Raw genomic sequence first — 16268 nt, 5'->3', positions numbered from 1 at the left:
ATAGCCCAAAGGCATTGTGCAATCAGTCCTAACTTTCATGTGGTCCCAAATCTGTCATTTGACTATAATAAGTTTCAGATAAAATTTTCACTAAAACACTCTAAGTAAAACACTCCTCTGAGGAGATTTGTGACAAAATGTGATTATTCCTCTTGAACTTTATATAGTATGTGGTGGTTGAATAAAGCAGTTGCTAGTCTGAAAAAAAAAGAAAGAGCCCTACATATTACAGCCACTATACTGAACTATATCAAAGGACCATAGGAACAAAATATACTTTGTTCCATTCCCTGGAATACAGCCATCTGATTTAATGTTAGGAAAGAAAAAAAAAAAAAAAAAAAGAGGGAGGAAAGGAGAGAAGGAGAGAGAACAAATACATATACATACAAACATACATACAAAAACATGCCCACCCTAAAAAACTTCTTAAGAGGGCTCTGAAAAATACTCTAGATGGATTTTAGAAAAGAAAAGAAATTAATCTCTTTGGGACATTGCAGAAAATGTAAGACAATAAGTGCTGCGCCGACTGACATCTCTAATGCTTCTGTCCAGTGAGGTAGAAACTAGTTTTCTGCATGGCTGCTCAGCCCAAGAGCAATGACTTTCAGCAAGAAAACAACACAAACTGGGACAAGAGGTACATTAAGGAGAGGCTTAAAGATGTCTGATGAAATATTGAGTGCCATTTTCACAACATAATTGGAAAACAGTTTTGTACTACTAGATTGAGAAATAACTTGTAAGTGTCTGATTTTAAATATGTTCTGTTACTTCGTTTTTACTCTCCCGTTAATACAGTCTTGTAGTTGGGTTTTTCCCTTCTTTCTTGTTAATGGGTTATTACAACAATAAGGAGAAAACTACTTTTTAAAGAGAATTCCAATTACATTTACAAATGGTCAGTTCTGTCCCGTGGCAGTCGAGATTCAAGTCTTCCTTGCTAAGCATGTCTATAAACTTTCAATAATTCACTGATACTCTCATAACGGTCATGATACTGCCTCTTTAGAGTTTTGATTCATAGAAATGGTTGGTAAACTATTCTACAATACTCTAGTTGAAGAAATGGGATAGCTTTATTTTGTATGTGCCAGGCCTTGTGCCCCGTTGCAAGGCCTAATGCATTTTAAATGTTTTATCAGTTTTTAAAGTATTTTTCCATGAGTGATAGAATTTATCATTTTATCTTTCACAAGTTACTCTTCTGTTAGCTTTTATTTTTCTTGTCTATCTTCAAGTAGTAAAAATTCTTTACTTACTGACTTGTTAAGTAGAGGATCTTGTAAGAAGTTAGGCTTTCACTAGAAAATTATGCTTATCTGTATCAAAATAACTTATTTATCCATAAATCTATGTGGAAGTATACTGTTTGGAAGTGAATCCACATCAACATTATCTAAAAGTAAAGGGCGGGCACCTGGGTGGCTCAGTCCATTGAGCGTCTGATTTCGGCTCAGGTCATGATCTCACGGTCCGCGGGTTCGAGCCCCGCGTCGGGCTCTGTGCTGACAGCTTGGAGCCTGGAGCCTGCTTCAGATTCTGTGTCTCCCTCTCTCTCTGCCCCTCCCCTGCTCATGCTCTGTCTCTCCCTCTCTCTCAAAAATAAACACACGAAAAAAATTTTAATAAAAATAAAAAATGAAAGTAAAGGGCCTTCATAAGAACCTTTCCTACTTAAAGAACAAGCTTGAAAACCCAAGATACTATCACGATGAGCACTGATTTTCAACTTTCTCTATTTATGAAATGAAAAATACACTCCTGTGTCTCTCTAGTGGTGCAGTAGTCTAGAAGTATATCTCTGATATTGACACCAAGGGCTATTTAGCAAAAAACAAGTAGTTTCTTCATACAGCATTTACAAGTTCATTACAGATTTACAAGTTCTTTGAGAATCACGTTTAATTAAGTTTATTTTATCTCATGCCTCTTACTTCTGTGCCTTTAGTATCTAGAACATTGCATTTTAGAATGAGACTTAGCAACTCCTGAAATAAATTAATAGGTTGAATATTGCCATATTTACTATATATAGCAATCCATGAACAATTTTGGTCTAGCCTCTATTTTTAGTTCATTCAGCTCTTTGGAAAAATAGATTTCCTTCTTTTCTCACCTTTAGATTGAGCTTAGATTATTTTTACAAGGAGATAATGTGTGTGCATGTATTTAAAGTCTTTGGGATAGTGTGTCCATATACCTTACCTATTGCTATTTTTATTAATAGCCCTGACACTTCAGAACAATAAAAATTCCTTTCCTTTGCTATATAAGATGCATGTTACAAATGGACTCCCAGAGAAGAATGTTGTTTAAAATAACTTTGGACAGAAAAACTTATCCTGGAGTTTATTTGCTTGCTATCACAGTCACCTCCTAGGTCTTGCAATCGAAATTAGCTATTCTTCGAGTCCCCCTTCAACCTCCATCCATTCTGTTGTGAGGACTTACTGTTCCTTTCCCTTGCTTCACTCTTTGCACCAGCTATTTTAAAATATTTTAAATTTATATATGCAGTACAATATTTTTTTTAGATGAAGTGCACCGGATCCATCTAAAAACAACTTTTGCCAAGCTAGTCATCAAGGAACATCTTATTAAATACCAAGATTTTTCCAGATTTTTGTCATCATCTCTAATCATGGCCTCAAACTACATCATCTTTAATCATGATAACTTTTCTTTTATACATCTCTGGATTTTTTTCTAAGCAATTACCATTTTGTTTTGATTCTCTGTTTTGGGATTCTATACTCTTATTTTACAATACATTGATTGGTTTAGAATTAAATAACCAGCTTAGAGGTTATTTATGGTCTTGAAAGACAGTTTTGTTTTTTGTTTTTTTAATTATAAGTTGCCCAGACATCATTTCAAATTCTTTATTATATTTCTGTCTGCACTCAGGGATAATTACTAATCTAGACTCTATACTTGTTTTAACTCATTTATTCCTTAGACGAACTAATAATATAAGAATAAAAAGTAACCTCCTTTCACATATAAGAAAACTGAGGTCCAGGGAGTTTAAGCAACCTGCTAAGGACCTCACAGCTAGTAAAACAATAAAGCTGGGATTGAAACTGAGTGACTGCCCTGAGAGACTTAACCTTTCAATCACTGTGTTATACTTTGATTTGGGAGGAATATGGCTGAGACCTTGACAAGTCTTCAACCTTGTGACTATTTTTATAGTCAGAGTTAAAACTATTTTGTTACCAAGCAGAGAATAGCAAAGCTATTTAGATTTGTGGGGACTGAATGGTCAGCTAGGCTAACTTACTAAGTATCCACCTTCTTCCAACCAGCTTTGTCTCTCACTTCCATGACTCGCATCTATGGCTCACGAAATATTAATAAGCAAAAGTCCTGGATCATTAAATATTTGCAACCCTGGAGGATAATTAGAAATCCCCAAAACCTGGAATGCTTCTTTAGCCTATGACTTTATTTAAAAAAAAAAAGAAACGAAGAACATGAGTTTGACTAGAGCCTATTCTCTCAAGTAAGAATTATAAACTATTAAAGGTAAATTAGGAAAAAAAATTACATGTATGAACAGTGAATAATAAGAATTAATATGATTCTTCAAAGTTTTATTTTTCCTAAGATTACATACATACTCTCATTCTACTCACTGAATTGTGAGGAATTCAGTTCTTGACTCCAAAGCTTTAAAAACAATTCAAGTTCTTATGCTAACCTTTTATTTCTTCTTTCTTTCCTTAACAAGAGTATGTGCCCCCATTTCGTAATCAGAAGCCATATGATAGCAACCAAGGTTTATGAGTATTTCTTTTTTTTTTCTTTTTTTAAAAAATGTTTTATTTATTTTTGAGAGAGAGAGTGCAAGCAGAGGAGGAGCAGAGAGAGAGGGGGACAGAGGGTTTAAAGCAGGCTCTGCGCTGACAGCAGTAAGCCCACTGTGGAACTTGAACTCATGAGTAATGAGATCATGACCTAAGCCAAAGTTGGATGTTCAGCCGACTGAGCCACCCAAGCACCCCATGTTTCTGAAATTTAAAATATTTGGATGTATATTCACAATGAAGAAATGTTGTGAGTTGGCGAAATATGGTGGAGTGATTCTAAAATTGTAGCTTGTTCCTCATCACAGAGGAATCTCAAAGAACATGGGGAATTGGAGCCCCAAAAGCAACTACTTGGCATATAATTTATTCTCTCTCACTTTCAATTATTTTCATTTGTTTAATACTAACAATTAAGTCATAGGGTTGTTATGAAGATGAAATGAGACAAATAAATGTAAAATATCTATTCCATATTGTAGGCATCTATTAATTTACATAAAGGGAGCAGAACAATTATAACACAAAGCAGATAAAAACACCAAGGAAGTGAATTTGGAAGTGATAAAAGGACAATGAAAGCATAGGATCTTTCATTGGTTTAATCATTTAGATATATAAGTCTCATATACTTCCTATTATTTTTCTGCTCTCAGTATTTGATAACTGGAATAAGGAGAGAATTAAGGTGTTTGGATTATTAGTAAGAAAATGGGGGAAAAAGCAGTTTGTAAAGAATATGCAGCTAGAAACCAGAAGACTTGAGATATAGTTGTGAATATGCTATTAAATGTTTGGGTAACTTTGTTTACATCAGTTTATTTTTTGTTTCAAGTTTTTATTAAATTCCATTTAGTTAACATACAGTGTTATATTAGTTTCAAGAGTAAAATTGAGTGAATCATCACTAACATATAGCACCCATTGCGTATCACAGCAAGTAGCCTCCTTAATATCCATCACCCTTTCAGCCTATCCCCCACTAACCTCCCATCCAGAAACCTTCAGCTTGTTCTCTATAGTTAAGATTCTGTTTCATGGTTTGTTTCTTCCCCCTCCACCACATGTCCATCTGTTTAGTTTCTTAAATTTTACATATGAGTGAAACCATATGGTATTTGTCTCTTTGACTTATTTGCTTAACATAATACACTCTAGCTTCATCCATCCATGTCATTGCAAATGGCAAGATTTCATTCTTTTTACATGGCTGAGTAATACTGCATTGTGTGTGTGTGTGTGTGTGTGTATGTACGTATATATATGTGTGTGTCTATATATATATATATATATATATATATATATATATATATATTGCAACTTCATCATCCATTCATCATTTGCTGGACATTGGGCTCTTTCCATACTTTGACTATTGTTGACAATGCTGCTATATACATCAGGATGCATGTGTGCCTTCAAATCAGTATTTTTGTATCCATGGGGTAAAAGTACAATTGCTGGATTGTAGGGTAGTTCTATTTTTAGTTTTTGAAGAACCTCCATACTGTTCTCCAGAGTGGCTGCACCAGTTTGCATTCCCACCAACCCCTTTTTTGCATCCTCATCAACATCTGTTGTTTCCTGAGTTGTTCGTGTTAGCCATTCTGACAGGTGAGGTGGTATCTCATTGTGGTTTTGATTTGTATTTCCCTTATGATGAATGATGTTGAGCATCTTTCCGTGTGTATGTTAGCCATCTGGATGTCTTCTTTGGAAAAATGTCTGTGTATGACTTCTGCCCATTCCTTTATTTGATTATTTGCTTTTTGGGTGTTGAGTTTTATAATTTTTTATGGATTTTGGATACTAAACCTTTATCACATGTGTTATTTGCAAATATCTTCTCCCATTCCTTTGGTTGCCTTTTACTTTTGTTGATTGTTTTCTTCGCTATGCAGAAGGTTTTTATCTTAATGAAGTCACAGTAGTTCATTTTTGCTTTTGTTTCTCTTGCCCCTGGAGACATACCTAGTAAGAACTTGCTACGGTGGATGCAAAGATGTTGCTGCCTGTGTTCTCCTCTAGGACTTTGATGATTTCCTGTCTCACCTTTAAGTCTTTCATCCATTTTGTACTTATTTTTGTGTATGGTGCAAGAAAGTAGTCTAGTTTCATTCTTTTCCATGTGGCTGTCCAGTTTTGCCAACACTATTCATTGAAGACACTGTCTTTTTTTCCATTGACTGTTCTTTCCTGCTTTGTTGAAGATGAGTTGATCAAATAGTTATGGCTTCATTTCTGGAATTTCTATGCTGTTCCATTGATCTCTGTGTCTGTTTTTGTGCCAGTACCATACCATCTTGATCACTATAGTTTGAAATATAACTTGAAGTCTGGAATTGTAATGCCTTGCAGGTTTGCTTTTCTTTTTTCAAGATGGCTTTGGCTATTCAAGAGGTCTTTTGTGTTTCCATACAAATTTTAGAGTTGTTTGTTCTAGCTTTCTGAAAAATACAGGTGGTATTTTGATAGGGATTGCATTAAATATGTAAATATGTACATTCACCTGGGGTAGTATAGCATTTTAACAATATTTGTTTTTCCAATCCATAAGCATGGAATGTTTTTCAATTTCTTTGTGTCTCAATTTCTTTCATAAGTGTTCTATAGTTTTCAGAGGGCCTATCTTTTACCTCTTTGGTTAGGTTTATTCCTAGGTATCTTATGGTTTTTGGTGCAGTTATAAAAGGGATCGATTCCTTGATTTCTCTTTCTGCTGCTTCATTATTGGTATATAGAAATGCAGCAGATTTCTGTGCATTGATTTTGTATCCTGCAACTTTACTGAATTTGTGTATCAGCTCTAGCAGGCGTTTGGTGCTTTTGGGTTTTTGGTGCTTTCGGGTTTTCTACATAGAGTATTATGTCTTCTGTGAATAGTGAAAGTTTAACTTCTTCCTTGCCATTTTGGATGCCCTTTTGTTTCTTTTTGTTATTGATTGCTCAGGCTAGGAATCCCAGTGCTGTGTTAAATAACAATGATGAAAGTGAGCATCCTTGTCTTGTTCCTGATCATAGAGAGAAAGTTCTCAATTTTTGCCTATCAAGGATGATATTAGCTGTGGGTCTTTTATATATGGCCTTTAAGATGTTGAGGTATGTTCCCTTTATCCCTACTTTATTGAGGTTTTTTATCAAGAAAGGATGCTGTACTTTGTCATATGCTTTTTCTGAATCTATTGAGAGGATCATATGGTTCTTATCCTTCCTTTTATTAATGTAATGTATCTTATTGATTAATTTGTGAATATTGAACCACCCTTGCATCCCAGGAATAAGTTCCACTTGATCATGGTGAATAATTCTTTTAGTGTAATGTTGGATTCAGTTTGCTAGTATTTCGTTGAGAATTTTTTCATCTATGTTTATCAGCGATATTGGCTGATTCTCTTTTTTAATGCGTTCTTTGGTTTCAGAATGAAGGTAATGATGGCCTCATAGAATGAGTTTGGAAGTGTTCCTTCCATTTTTACTTTTTGGAATAGTTTGAGAATAGGTACTAATTCTTATTTAAATGTTTGGTAGAATTACCCTGGGAAGCCATCTGGCCCCAGAATTTTGTTTATTTGGTGATTTTTGATTACTGATTCAATTCCTTTACTGGATATGGATGTGTTCAAATTATCTATTTCTTCCTGTTTCCATTGGTAGTTTATACGTTTCTAGGAACTTACCCATTTCTTCTAGATTGCCCAATTTGTTGGCATGTAACTTTTCATAATATTCTTTTAAAATTGTATTTCTGTGGTGTTGATTATAATCTTACCACTCTCATTTATGATTTTATTTGGTCCTTTCTCTTTCCATTTTGAATAAGTTTGGCTAAGGGTTTGTCAATGTTATTAATTCTTTCAAAGAACAAGTTCCTGGGTTGATTGATCTGTTCTACGGAGTTTTTTTGTTTCTTTGTTTTTCATTCATTTCTGCTGTAATCTTTATTATTTCCCTTCTTCTTCTGGCTTTATTTAGGCCTCATTTGTTGTTCTTTTTCTAGCTCCTTTAGGTGTAAAGTTAAGTTTGGTATTTAATATTTTTCTTTGCTTCTTTTTTCTTTATAAATTGTTTTAATGTTTATTTATTTTTGAGAGAGAGACAGAGTGTGAGTGTGGCAGGGACAGAGAGACAGGGAGACACAAAATCTGAAGCAGGCTCCAGGCTTTGAGCTGTCAGCACAGAGCTTGACATGGGGCTCGAACTCACAGACTGCAAGGCACCCCTCCACGTATTTTTTTAAATTATTTTTTTTAATTTCTTCTTTTAACTTTCTGGTTGACCCATTAATTTTTTAGTAGCATATTCCTTAACCTACATTTATTTGTGGTGTTTCCAAATTTTTTTCTTGTAGTTGACTTCAAGTTTCATAGCGTTGTGGTTTATGCATTGCATGATCTTATTCTTTTTGTACTTGTTGAGGCCTGATTTGTGACCTAGTATGTGATCTATTCTGAAGAATGTCCCGTGTGTGCTTGAAAAGAATTTGTATTCTGGGGCCCGTGGATGGCTTAGTCGGTTAAGTGTCTGACTTCGGCTCAGGTCATGATTTCACAGCTTGTGAGTTGGAGCCCCACATTGGGCTCTGTGCCGACAGCTCAGAGCCTGGAGTCTGCTTCAGATTGTGTGTCCCTCTCTCGCTCTGCTCCTGCCCTGCTAATGCTCTGTCTCTCTCTCAAGAAAAAAAAAAAAAAAAAAAATGAATGTGTATTCTGCTGCTTTAGGATTGAGTATTCTGAATATGCCCCTTAAGTCCATCTGATCCTGTGTGTCATTGAAAGCCATTGTTTCCTTGTTAATTTTTCTTTTTTTTTTTTTTTTTTTTCTTCCCTTGTTGATTTTTCTGCTTGGATGATCTGTGCATTGGTTTAAGCAGAGTGCTAAATCCCCTATTATTGTTGTATTATTATTAATGAATTCCTTTTTGTTTGTTATTCATTGTTTTATATATTTTGGTGCTCCAGGTTGGGAGGTGAATGTTTACAATTGTTAGATCCTCTTGTTGTATAGATATAGTGCCCTTCTTCATCCCTTATTATAGTCTTTGGTTTAAAATCTAGTTTGTCTGATAGAAGTATGGCTACTCTGGGATTCTTTTGATATTCATTAGCATGATAAATGGCTCTCCATCCCCTCACTTTCAGTTGCAGATGTCTTTAGATCTAAAATGAGTGTCTTGTAGGCAGCCTATAGATGGTTGTTGTTTGTTTATTTATTTGTTTGTTGTTTTTAATCCATTCTGACACCGTGGTCTTTTGATTGGAGCATGTAGTCATTTTACATTCAGAGTGATTATTGATAGATATGTAATATTCAGTGCCATTTTATTACTTGTTTTGTATTGTTTCTGGAGATTTTACTCTCTTCCTTTCTAGCCTTTGTCACTTTTGGTCTTTCCTTCCTGCTCAGAGTCCCTTTTAATATTTCTGGCAGGGTTGGTTTAATGATCACAAACTCCTTTAGTTTTTGCTTGTCTGGAAAACTCTTTATCTGTCCTCCTATTCTGTATGACAGCCTTACCACATAGAGTATTCTTGGCTGCACATTTTTCCAATTCAGCACATTGAATATATCATGCCACTGCCTTCTGGTTTGCCAAGTTTCTGTGGAAAGATCTCCTGTTAACCTTATTTGTCTTCTCTTATAAGTTAAGGGCTTCTTTTATCTTGCTGCTTTTAGGATTTTTCTTTATCTCTATATTTGGCAAATTCAACTACTACATGTCTTGGTGTTGTCCTGCTTTTGTTGATTTTGATGCGAGCTCTCTGTGCCTCCTGGATGTGAATGTCTGGTTCCTTCCCCAGATTATGCAAGTTTTCATCTGTGATTTCCTTAAACCTTCTACCCCGTTTTTCCCCTCTGTTCTTCTTCTGAGGCTCCTATGATACAAGAGTTATTATGCTTTATGGAGTCACTGAGTTCTCTAAGTCTATATTCGTGATCTAATGTTATTCTTTCCCTCTTTTCAGATTCATTATTTTCCATAATTTTGACTCTTATATCACTTATTCATTCCTCTATTTCTTTCATCCTGGTTGTTATACCATTTGGTTTCAATTCTTGGCTATTTTACTTTTCATATTGGCCTAGTCTTTAGGTCTTTTACCTCTGCAGCAAGGGACTCCCTGGTGTCTTCTATTCTTTTCTCAAGCCCAGCTAGTATCCTTATGGTTGTTCCTTTAAATTCTGGATCAAGCATATTATTTATATCTGTTTTTATTAGATCCCTAGTCATGACCTTTTCTTGTTTGTTTTTGTTTTTTTTTTTCTTTTGGGATGAGTTCCCTCTGTCTTGGCATTTTGTCTAGGTCTCTGTCTTCTTCACTGTGTTAGGAAATCATGTTTGTTTACATCAGTTTATTGGAAATGATGTGTCACATCTTTTGATATTTTAAAATTGTATGATTCTCAAGGCCAGTGATTTTGTATAATGCAAGTTTATGACAAACCAAATGAAATCAAATATATCTAACAGTTCATCAACAATACACCTTATCTGGTTTAAAAAAAACTACAGTAGTTTTTTTTTTTATAGCAGTCAGTTCCTTTGCTTCATGTATAAGTTGCAAAAACATTAAGAAGCTAAAATTACTGGGGCGCCTGGGTGGCTCACTTGGTTGAGCGTCCAACTTCAGCTCAGGTCATGATCTCACAGTTTGTGAGTTCAAGCCCCGCGTCAGGCTCTGTGCTGACAGCTCAGAGCCTGGAGCCTACTTTGGATTCTATGTCTCCCTCTCTCTGCCCCTTCCCTGCTCATGCTCTGTCTCTCTCTGTCTCTCAAAGATGACTAAACATTAAAAAAAAAAAAGAACCTAAAATTACTTAAGAATAATAAAATTTTAAGAAAATATAAGACACAGATGGTCATGAAAATATTGAAATATTAAATAGAAAATTAGTTCAGATTACTCTTTTTGGGAAAAAAAGGACATTGGAGATTTGAAGATTTCCTTTCAAAACATTTCATGATTGGAATAGGAAGGACAGCCACTCTTGGCGGGTAAAGTAGTAATGAGAAGATAGAAATAATTGAACTTAACAGTGGTAAATGTGCATCTTCAACAAATGCAATTTAAATTTTAGACAGCTAACACATATACTCTGGAAATACATTTAACAAATAGTTTTATGTATACTAATTGGATGAAAAATGGGTTTCTAGAATTCTCTCAAGAGTCTAACGAAAATCTAAGTCTGCCTAGAAATGAGTTCCATGCTTGATTTCAAAACTCACTGCTAATGTCACAGAAGTTATAATAATAATTACCTACTTTACCAAGAAAGGAAAAACTGTTTTTCATTTAATTGTATTGGTGACTAATACTTGAAATAATGTATAAATTTTTTGTCTTATGCTGTCATAGCTAAAACATACACAAAATCATTTTAATCTAAAATGTAAATTATAAAGTTGTTAAAATATTTTTCCCTTTATAATAAAGTTCTATTTTTGTTTAATTATAGACAAAAGGTTCTCAAACCATGACACCTTCTGGCTCCCAGAAAAAAGTTAAGAGAACTCTGCCAAACCCACCTCCCGAGGAGACCTCCACAGGCACTCAGTCAACATACAGCACAATGGGCACAGTTTCCAGGAGAAGGATCTGCAGAACCAACACAATGGCACGGGCCAAGATTCTCCAGGATATAGACAGAGAGCTTGATCTTGTAGAGAGGGAATCTGCAAAGCTTAGAAAGAAACAAGCAGAACTTGATGAGGAAGAAAAGGAGATCGATGCCAAGTTACGGTACCTGGAAATGGGAATTAACAGGAGGAAAGAGGCATTATTAAAGGAAAGGGAAAAGAGAGAGCGTGCCTACCTCCAGGGAGTAGCTGAGGATCGGGATTATATGTCTGACAGTGAGGTGAGCAGCACCCGACCCACCAGAATAGAAAGTCAGCATGGCATAGAGCGACCAAGAACTGCTCCCCAAACTGAATTTAGTCAGTTTATACCACCGCAAACCCAAACAGAATCTCAACTGGTTCCTCCTACGAGTCCTTATACACAGTACCAGTATTCTTCCCCTGCTCTTCCTACCCAAGCACCCACCCCATATACCCAACAGTCCCATTTTCAGCAACAGACTTTGTACCATCAGCAAGTTTCACCTTATCAGACTCAACCAACATTTCAAGCTGTGGCAACAATGTCCTTCACACCTCAAGCTCAACCTACACCAACCCCACAACCTTCTTACCAGTTACCATCACAAATGATGGTGATACAACAGAAGCCAAGGCAAACTACATTATATTTGGAGCCCAAGATAACTTCAAACTATGAGGTAATTCGCAACCAACCCCTGATGATAGCACCTGTTTCTACTGATAATACTTATGCTGTTTCCCACCTTGGGAGTAAGTACAATAGCTTAGACTTGAGAATAGGATTGGAGGAGAGAAGTAGTATGGCAAGCAGTCCAATATCAAGCATATCTGCAGATTCTTTCTATGCAGATATTGACCATCATACTCCACGAAATTATGTCCTAATTGATGACATTGGAGAAATTACCAAAGGAACAGCAGCATTAAGCACTGCATTTAGTCTTCATGAAAAGGATCTGTCAAAAACAGACCGTCTCCTTCGATCCACTGAAACACGTAGGTCTCAAGAAGTGACAGATTTCCTGGCACCATTACAGACTTCCTCCAGATTGCATAGTTATGTGAAAGCAGAGGAAGATCCCATGGAGGATCCTTATGAGTTAAAGCTTCTGAAACATCAGATTAAACAAGAATTCCGTAGAGGAGCAGAGAGCTTAGATCACCTTGCTGGTCTTTCCCATTACTACCATGCGGATACTGGCTATAGACATTTTCCAAAATCCGAAAAGTACAGCATCAGTAGACTCACACTTGAAAAACAAGCAGCAAAACAACTACCAGCAGCCATACTTTATCAAAAGCAGTCAAAGCATAAGAAATCACTAATTGATCCTAAAATGTCAAAATTTTCTCCCATTCAAGAAAGTAGAGACCTTGAACCTGACTATACAAGCTATATGACTTCTAGCACCTCATCTATTGGCGGCATTTCTTCCAGAGCAAGGCTTCTTCAAGATGATATCACTTTTGGACTCAGAAAAAATATTACAGACCAACAGAAGTTTATGGGCTCATCCCTTGGAACAGGACTGGGCACATTGGGAAATACCCTACGTTCAGCTTTGCAGGATGAAGCAGATAAGCCATACAGTAGTGGCAGCAGGTCCAGACCTTCTTCCAGACCTTCGTCTGTCTATGGGCTTGATTTATCAATTAAAAGAGATTCTTCCAGCTCCTCCCTAAGACTGAAAGCTCAAGAGGCTGAAGCTCTAGATGTTTCCTTTAGTCATGCTTCACCTTCTGGCCGAACTAAGCCTACCAGTTTACCAATTAGCCAGAGTAGAGGAAGAATACCAATTGTGGCCCAGAATTCTGAAGAGGAAAGTCCACTCAGTCCTGTTGGCCAGCCAATGGGAATGGCCAGGGCTGCAGCTGGGCCCCTGCCACCAATATCTGCAGACACTAGGGATCAGTTTGGATCAAGTCATTCATTGCCTGAAGTTCAGCAACACATGAGAGAAGAATCACGAACTAGAGGCTATGACCGTGACATAGCGTTCATCATGGATGACTTCCAACATGCCATGTCAGACAGTGAAGGTAAATTGGGCCTCAACCTACCTTGTTACTCTCAAAACTCAAACTCTTATTTTTCTGCATGTTTAATTTTCCTTCTCCAAGGATGTATTCTACCTTTTTTAGTGCGTCTTTTGCATGTTTACTTCAATTTTATTTCTTGTAAATGGAAATTTGATCTTGTGTATAGATTTCCTAGCATGCTTTTCTTTATTTCCTTTTAGTTTATTATTTTACTGTTGTTTCTTGATTGTTTGCTTGATTTGTTTGGCGTCCACTTTTCCAAAACCATTATTAAGTAATTGTGTCAATAAAATATGGTCATCCCTTAATTCCATAGCTGGAAAGTTTTTCATTGTATGTTTCTTTTATTTTTTAAAAAATGCATTTCTAAATATACTGGTCAGTTTCTTTCAGTTTGTGAAAGTATTAAGATTGAGCTATTAAGTACTATTCTGCTAGACTTTGTAATAGAAAAGTACTTATGTTATTTTTGTGATATCATTGTTTATTAATTCAGAGAATGTTCTCTTTTTGAGACTCTTTGGCTAAGGACCTGATATTAACATAATGTAAATTTTATAATACTCCTTAAATAAAAGATTCATATTTTATTTCTCTCACAATGAATATCGTAATTGACAATTGTGCATTTTGCATTACATAACTAGAAAACTTAGCACTAAATATGATATTAACAATAAATAATCATAGCAGTATGCAGGAAACATTATTTAGATTTAGAATAAAATATTTGTACACTAATTTTGTGACAAGGGAGGAGACTTACAGGAATACAAAGTGTCCTTTCCATGCCAAGAGAACTCATGACTTTTGGTTCTTTTTTCTCCCTCCTCTATGGTTTACATTTGAACGTAGGTATGATTTGAGTCCTGAAAATAAGACATTTCTCATCAAATAAAAGCATTATTATTTCACGCCTTTGAAGACTGTAGAGCACTAAGCTAACATGAACGTCTCATCTTTTAAACCTGACATTTTCAGCAAAGACTCACAGGAAAATAAGTGTTCATGAAAAGAATTTTCTTTCTACTTCTGTTATCTAGACACTGATATGATTTTAGAAATTCAAATCTAGATTTAAAAAGATTAAATGACTGAATCTGAAAGTGGACAGACTGCTCTTAGTGAAATTCCAACAGACTAGTTACTTTCTGACTTATTTTCTTCTCTACAGGCTATTGGATTGACCATTTTTATTGATAATTATTCAATTAAATAAAGCACACTCTTCGTATATTTTTTGTTTAGTCAATTGTTTGACTCTCTCTAGTTAAACAAGGTTATGATATTATGTGGAAACAGTTTCTTTCACTACTTTTCTGACAGTCCACATTTTACACACATTATATGCATATAAAACAATTGTGCAGAAGAATATGAAGATTCTTCAATAAACATATTGGTAAAATAACAAGATAAAACAAAAACTCCAACAGGTTTACGGCATAACTAAACACGTAAGGCTGCGTGTGTACATTGAGCATATATTTGACAGGATTTGACAAGTTCATTTATTCATCATGGAGTTTTGTCAACATAGTGCCAGACATGTAGGTGTATCTAGATATTCCAAAATGTGTTTGTTTACATACAACCCTATAAAAATAACCAAATGTTTTATTTCACATTTATATGTTTGGATGATATATACTCATAGTCATCAAGGGCTGTATGAAAAACATTATTTTCATAAAGTAGATGATGAGACATCATGCTGCATACAAAATTATGAAATGTATAAAGATGATATCAAAGAAATAATTAAAATTAAATGTCAATGAAATTACACAACTAAACTAAAATGTATTTAAAAATAAGACAAGAAATTTAGTCATAAAGAACATGCTTATACAGAATTAGATAAAGGACAACTATAACAAATTGAATTACATATGTAACATTATGTGTGTGAATTATAGTGATTATCTTTGAAAATTGTATGTTTTAAAATGTTAGTTATTTTCTTTGCTTTTTAAATCACATGAACATATTAACTCTTCTTCTGGTAAAGTGATGACCAGCTTTTCTTTTGAAATCTTGGATTCCTTGGGTAAGAGAAAAATTAGAGAATATTTTTCCTAATTACATAACTCATTTGTGAACTAATGAAATATCAGGGATTTTTAAATAAATTTTTACCAAACATATGCTATATCTGTAATTCAATGATGTGAAGATCACTTTGAGAAGTGTTAACATTCATTCTAACAGGCTGTTTAGTATTGAGTAGACAAAAGCAATTTTAATTGATTTCAAATTGTTGTGTGCTTTCCTTGAATTCAATTAAACTCTAGGTTATAGACTCTAAGAATATTTTTTCAAATGTGTTTTATATGACTTTGGTTAATTTTGAAGTAGCTCACTTGAGATAAAATCTAGATAAGCATCATTTGCGTTACTTAATATGTAAGGCCATTAGCTTGAAGTCCACAGTTTGACGTGCGTGCGTGGTTGATTATGTGCAGGGCACAATTGCCTTTGCTTTGGAGTGGATTTGGAGGGAAGCTAAGCTCAAAGCAGTCAAGTATATTTATCTCTACAACACAGATATTTTCATGAAAACATTCTTTCAAAGTATACTCCAAGCCAAAAATAAAGGATTAATATATTGTCTTTTAAAAATGTTTTTTTTAACCTATGTTTGATACTGAATATAATTGAACTATTCATATAACGGTTGGCTGTGAATAATGCTAGACACCCAAATAGCTTACTTTTAGTTTACATTTAAGATTGCAAGAAAATATCATCAGTTGAAAACAAGGAGATATTAATCTGTAGCAAATTATTTAAACTAATTTGGAAAT

General features: G+C 34.9%; 1 protein-coding gene across 9 annotated transcripts in view; it reads left to right on the top strand.

The window, feature by feature from the left end:
- Positions 1 to 16268, top strand: part of PCLO (piccolo presynaptic cytomatrix protein) — a 419978-nt gene that overhangs the window by 253954 nt on the left and 149756 nt on the right. For all 9 annotated transcript variants that reach the window (XR_006716260.1, XM_045494642.1, XM_045494638.1 and 6 more), the window contains exon 7: positions 11274 to 13461. Coding sequence is in view for 8 of the 9 variants with exons in the window: in XM_045494642.1 (XP_045350598.1) it covers positions 11274 to 13461 (2188 nt within the window). In the remaining variant the exon portion in view is untranslated. The remainder of the gene's footprint in view (positions 1 to 11273; positions 13462 to 16268) is intronic.

Source organism: Leopardus geoffroyi, chromosome A2, assembly GCF_018350155.1.
Source record: "Leopardus geoffroyi isolate Oge1 chromosome A2, O.geoffroyi_Oge1_pat1.0, whole genome shotgun sequence".
In the NCBI taxonomy this organism is placed as follows: domain Eukaryota; kingdom Metazoa; phylum Chordata; class Mammalia; order Carnivora; family Felidae; genus Leopardus; species Leopardus geoffroyi.
Note: the sequence above shows the minus strand (reverse complement) of the source record. Positions and strands in the feature narration are given on the sequence as shown.